At 36.5% G+C, this 6,361-nt stretch overlaps 1 protein-coding gene across 1 annotated transcript in view; it reads right to left on the bottom strand.

The window, feature by feature from the left end:
- CEP70 (centrosomal protein 70kDa) overlaps positions 1-6,361 on the bottom strand; it is a 45,348-nt gene that overhangs the window by 18,009 nt on the left and 20,978 nt on the right. The window contains 3 exon segments of the mRNA XM_015561361.1: positions 4,045-4,119; positions 5,573-5,661; positions 5,752-5,833. Coding sequence (XP_015416847.1) covers positions 4,045-4,119; positions 5,573-5,661; positions 5,752-5,833 — 246 coding nt within the window.

The following is a 6,361-nucleotide window of genomic DNA, read 5'->3' on the forward strand; positions in this document are numbered from 1 at the left end:
CCTCCTTCTCGTAGTAATTCCTTTGGAAAACTTATAGCTATAAATCCTGTCTCTGTCTCTTTAAGAATAATGTAAATCACCAACAAAAAGCCATCTCAGAGAAATCAACAGAAAGCACACACACACACACACACACAAAAAGAAGAAGAGTGGCAACTGTGATAACAAAGATGCTGTAGCTCCGTTAGTTGGGCATCCTGTGCACCAGGAGGTTGCCAGTTCAATTCCCGGTCAAGGGCACATGCCCGGGTTGAGAGCTCAATCCCTGGTAGGGGGCATGCAGGAGGTGACGATCAATGTTGCGCTCTTGCATCAATGTTTTTCTCTCTCCTCCCTTCCTCTCTATAAATCAATCAACTTCTCTTTTAAAAAAATGTAAATTTGTAAGATTTACATAAGCCTCTTGCCAACTTTACATCTCTGTAATGCCTGCCGTCAAAGCTTTGGAACCATCTTTCTGAATGTGGACATCAGGGAGGACTGTCCCTTGTCTCCGTCCCATTGGAGGTTATCGAAGGCTCCTGGCTCTGAATTGTAACTTCTTGCTTGGCTAAGGTTATGAAAAGTTTTCTTTTCCCTTTGGATAAAGACAATTCACATGGATGCAGTGGATAGCATCTGCCTGGCTGTACAAAAGGGCGAGATCTCTTTCTGTCTTTGCCATCTCTTTAGCAGACTGCCTATAGCACACATCAGTCTGGTTGAATGTTTATTCAATAATGAAACAATTTCTTTTTTTCTATTTATGTAGAAAGGATTCACTGGATTGACAGATTATATTTTTAATTATTTCTCCAATATCAGTTGTTTGAAAAATATTTTACCCCTGCCTCTTAAAATAAAAATTTGAAATGTTTTACCTTAAAAATTTTTTTTCATTGGGTGTTTTGTTTGGTTCTAATTATTAGTATGGTGGTTAGGAGTGTGTGCACAGATCTGATTTCTTCTACATACCACCCATGTGATGCAAGTTATCTAACATTCCAAATTCTGTTTCCACATGTAGGTACTAAAAAAAAAAAAAGATTTTTAAGCCCTAGCCACTGTGGCTTAGTTGGTTGCAGCACCGTCCCATATACCAAAAATAGATTTTTTAACTTCCAAATTTAAATTAATAAAAAATATAATTTCTTCAAATTTAGCAGAAAAATATGGCAGGGATTGGTTCTGAATCATAATTTAAAAGCTAATTGTGAAAAGTCAATCTAAAGACCAGAGCCTAGCCCTAACCGGTTTGGCTCAGTGGCTAGAGCGTTAGCCTGCGGACTCAAGGGTCCCAGGTTCCATTCCGGTCAGGAGCGTGTGCCTTGGTTGCGGGCACATCCCCAGTAGGGGGTGTGCAGGAGGCAGCTGATCGATATTTCTCTCTCATCGATGTTTCTAACTCTCTATCCCTCTCCCTTCCTCTCTGTAAAAAATCAGTAAAATATATATTTTAAAGACCAGAGCCTAAATGAACACCACAAAACATATTTAGTTCATTCCTATTTGTGGTAGCTATATTCTCTAAAGTCATAGATATGCTTATTAGACAATATACACTAAATTAGCAAAGATTAAACCACTGCTCCGAGGGGAAACACAGGTCTGGTTCCTGCATGCACCTGGTCACACTTTCTCAACTGTGTGTGAATGTTTAAAGACGGGGCTAACAGCACTATAACTCATGCCTAAATGAAGTTTACCTAGTGCGTGTACTTTTTCTGTAAGGCACATCACAGCCTTCTTGTGTATACAGAAGAGTATGAGCTGAGGGTAGTAAACTGGGGGAAACTCAGATTCTTCTTGGTGTCTCTCTATCTTCAGAGATAAGTTGCTCCTTTCCTTGTGGTACAGGGAGGGTACCTGTCACAGGGGGCTTGGGAGCCATCTCAGAGAAATCACCAACAAAAAGCCCAAAAATGAAAAAAGAAAAAAAAAGAATGGCATTGTGATAACAAGAAGGATGCTTGTTTACAGTATATAAGGGCTGAAACAAGAGGGCAGAACATCATCTTGTTCAACAGCTGGAAACATTTGTGTTGGGCATGTCCATGCGTGATTATGAAAGTGCGGCAAATACTGATTTGGGGATTAAAAATAAAATTTAGCAGGTAGGCAAGTTCACAAATATGCTATCTGCAAATAATAAGGATTGACTCTTATCTCTGTATATATAAATACATGCATGTGTGTGGGTATGTGTCTTCACTATTATACTTGCCTTGAAGTCAGTAAGATTCCTTTGTAGGGCATCAAGATATAGCACTACAAAATATGCCACATTGACATAAGAAATGTTTTAAGCTGAAGGAATTTTAAAATGGCAGGTGCAGGGCATGCAGGAGGCAGCCCATCAATGATTCTCTCGCATCACTGACCTCTCTCGCTCGCTCATCCTCTCTGAAAATGGCAGGTGCAGGAAGGTCTTTCTGACCTCCCTCTTCTTTCCTGAAGCAGATCATAAAGCCCTCCTGTGACAGGTACCTCCCTGTACCAGGAGGAAGGGAGCAACTTTACCTCTGAAGACAGAGGGACACCAAGAAAAATCTGAGTTTCCCCCAGTTTACTACCCTTAGCTCATACTCTTTTGTCCTATCACACTTCCCCACAACTTTCCACTTCATCAAACCTGGTATAAAAACACTCAGGTTTAACTGCATATTCAAACCTTCATTTCCTTAAGGATGCTCCTATGTCATATAAAACTTATATTCAATAAATCTGTATGCTTTTCTCATGTTAATCTGTCCTTGTCAGTTTAGTTTTCAGGCCCAGACAGAGACTCTAAGAGGGCTAATGAAAAGCTTTTCCTCTCTTACACTTTCTCCTCTGACTTATTACCCCCCTATAGTCTCCTTTTACTAGTTGTTTCTCAACCCAGTTTCCCATCTTGGCTAATGTACCAACAATTACCTATTCAGGCCTAAAACTTAGGAGTCTTGATTTCCCTCTGCCCCCCAGCTGCCTATATTCAATCTATCACAATCTATCCATTCTAATACTCCAAACACTTGAACACCTCCACCACTGCCATCTTTGATCATGTCCAAAACTCACACAATAGCAACTCTTACACTATTTTACATTTAGTACTTTTATATAAAAACTGTCATTTTCACTGGCCTTCTCCTGTTGTATAATCTCCATGAGAGCAGGAACCTTTTCTATTTGGTTTACCACTGTAATTCCAGTACCCAGATGCCAAGCAGATAGTAGGAGGTTATCATAGGTACCCAAAATGTCAAGCAATAGTAGGAAGGAAAAAAAATATTAATGGAATGAATGAATGCAGCTTTCCCAAACCTTCACTTCTCTCTTTATTTAGTTTTCCTTCTGTACTATTTTATTTAATTCAATATGTAATTTTTGGATATCCAGAATACTTGCCTATCACTGTGGCATGTGTTGCCATAGGAAGAAGGAAATACAGCTGTCACTAAAAACTGAATCAACTTATATACAGTTGATATAATACTTCTAATACATATATTAATTCATAGTTTTCAAAATATTTCATCCCAATGATCCCTTAAGTCCCTTTCCCTTGAGTCAAAGAGTATACATAGATAACCTTCAGGAAATATTACCACTAGTAGAGGAAAAATTTTTTGAAACTCCTCTGAGTATGTGCTTTTCAAAGTCAAGAAAGATACAAATGGTGAATATAAATGGATCACTGCATTCATTCTGGTACTTTTAAAGTATGCTGAGGCTATATATTCTTCAGGTCATGGCTACCACCATGATTTGGGGCTTGCCATTTCTAATTTCAATGATTCTCTTATAATCCCTCCATGATTTCCAAAGACAATTTTCTAGTTAAAATCTTGTCCATATTAAATTAGGCAAATTCCGTTTTCTTGTTCTTATTTAAGATGAATATATAGCCAAATCCAAAACAGTAGAAATTGTTTTTAAACTGTGGAACCAGAAATACCCCTTTTAAATGTAATTTCCCTCCATCAACCTGGTAATTTTAAGCCAAGCTCACTATGAGGGAAAATGAGAGGTAATAAAATACAAAAGCCTAATAAATTTGTAACTTTCGTAAAATATAATTACTTGATGCTTTTCTTTAGGGCTTTCTCCAGTTTCTTCACCTGTTGTTTATAAAGTATTAATTCATGCTGTGTGGGCCTGTAGAAAATAAATCATATTAAATATATTCAATTTATTAAAAAACACGTAAGACTATTTAATAATAAACAATAGTGTATACTTTGTTACTTGTCACAAATATGCTTTTTAAAATTCTTAAAATATCACACGACTGCTAGTGAGGGTTCATTGGCTATTGGATTTCTTCTCTATTATTTTCTATTCAAAACTTTTTACCCATTTTTATCATTGTAAAACTATTATCTGTGTATATGTGAAATATTTCAAATGTACAGACAAGAATAAATAGTAAAACAAATAGTATTTTACAAATAGTTTTACCATATTAAAATTAAATATTAACAGATTTGGTTCAAATCTCTTAACTCAGTGGTTCTCAACCTTCCTAATGCCGCGACTCTGTAATACAGTTCCTCATGTTGTGGTGACCCCCAATCTTAAAATTATTTTCGTTGCTACTTCATAACTAATTTTGCTACTGTTATGAATCGTAATGTAAATATCTGATATGCAGGATGTATTTCATTGTTACAAATTGAACATAATTAAAGCATAGTGATTAATCACAAAAGCAATATGTAATTATATATGTGTTTTCCGATGGTCTTAGGCGATCCCTGGGAAAGGGTGGTTCGACCCCAAAGGGGAAGCGACCCACAGGTTGAGAACCGCTGTCTTAACTAAAACATTATACACATACTTAACACTGCATGTGTGTCCCTTATTAATGTCATTCCTCTCTTTTGCATAACACAAGTAACCACTATCCCGAATTCACTGTTCATGATTCCCATACATGTTTTAAAATTTTTATTATTTATATTATCATAATTTTCCATATTACTATGTGGCAGGTTGTTAAAATTTATATAAGAGGTTTATACTACAGGTATCAGTGCCCTCTCCATTAAAGTATAAGCTTTATGAGAACAAGGTATTCGTTTTGGTCATTATATTATACCAGGGCTTAGGAAAGTGTCTAACTTATAATAGATGTTCAACAAATATTTGTTGAATTAAATGTCTCATTCCTTATTAATCACTGTACACATGTAGAGTCTCATTCTTTTGTGGTAGTATGCTGTATATAAATATACCTTTCTATAGTATGCCATTTAAACTTTTCATCTTATTCTTCTCCCATAACATAAGGATAAGATGAAATAATATGTCCTAAAGGAATCTGGGGATGGGAAACCTACTAGTATAAGAATCTACTACCGAATCAATTCTGAGCTCCTACCCAGTTTTATCTTTTCAATGTAGACTCCTATTTTCTCACTTCCCTTGCCTACCTATGTGTTCTTATTCCTTCCATCATATGACAGACAACTGACTAAAATGAATGAGTATGAATTTCCTCAAGATTAGTTTTAGAGTAAAAGGGCTAGAATGACTCATTTAACATTCTAAATTCCAATATGTGTTTACTTTTCAAAGGTTACATAAAAATTACTTAAGTTTCTCTTACCTGGTTTCCAAATCTTTTTGGAGATTCAGCTTTTCACTTAAAAGTGCATCAATCTTAAATTTTGATTCCTTCAGTTGATTCTGTAATGACTGCAACACATTTCATTAAAAAAAAAGTTAACTTTCCTACATGACTACTTCACTTTATAAAAAAGTATGTATGTCAGGTAGTCTCTGTACCAGTAGAAGGCCTTTATAAGTTGGTGAGGCATCAAGGCTGCTGTAGTCTTCTTCCGACTGACTTTCATCTTCTTTATATTGCCTATGAAAAAATAGATGCAGTACACTTATGAAAAAATCTATCTTCAAAGGAACAATTCAGCTAACAAAAATTAAATCAATCTTGCCGAAACCAGTTTGGCTCAGTGGATAGAGTGTCAGCCTGCGGACTGAAAGGTCCCGGGTTCGATTCCGGTCGAGGGCATGTGCCTGGGTTGTGGGCACATCCCCAATGGGAGATGTGCAGGAGGCATCTGATCGATGTATCTCTCTCATTGATGTTTCTAACTCTCTATCTCTCTCCCTTCCTCTCTGTGAAAAATCAATAAAATATATTTAAAAAAAAAAAAAGAATCAAACTCAGAGACCTTTCAGTGCTCGGTACTTTGCTCAAACAACTGAGCTCAATCCACTTTTTATTGTTTGTAAATCCTCACCTAAGGATATTTTTTCCATTGATTTTTAGAACAAGAGGAAGGGAGAGGTAGAGACAGAGAGAAACATCTATGTGAGAGAGACATATCAATTGATTGTCTCCCACATGGGCTGGGGATGGAGCCTGCAATAGAGT

This window comes from Myotis davidii, unplaced genomic scaffold, assembly GCF_000327345.1.
Source record: "Myotis davidii unplaced genomic scaffold, ASM32734v1 scaffold415, whole genome shotgun sequence".
Classification (NCBI taxonomy): Eukaryota; Metazoa; Chordata; class Mammalia; order Chiroptera; family Vespertilionidae; genus Myotis; species Myotis davidii.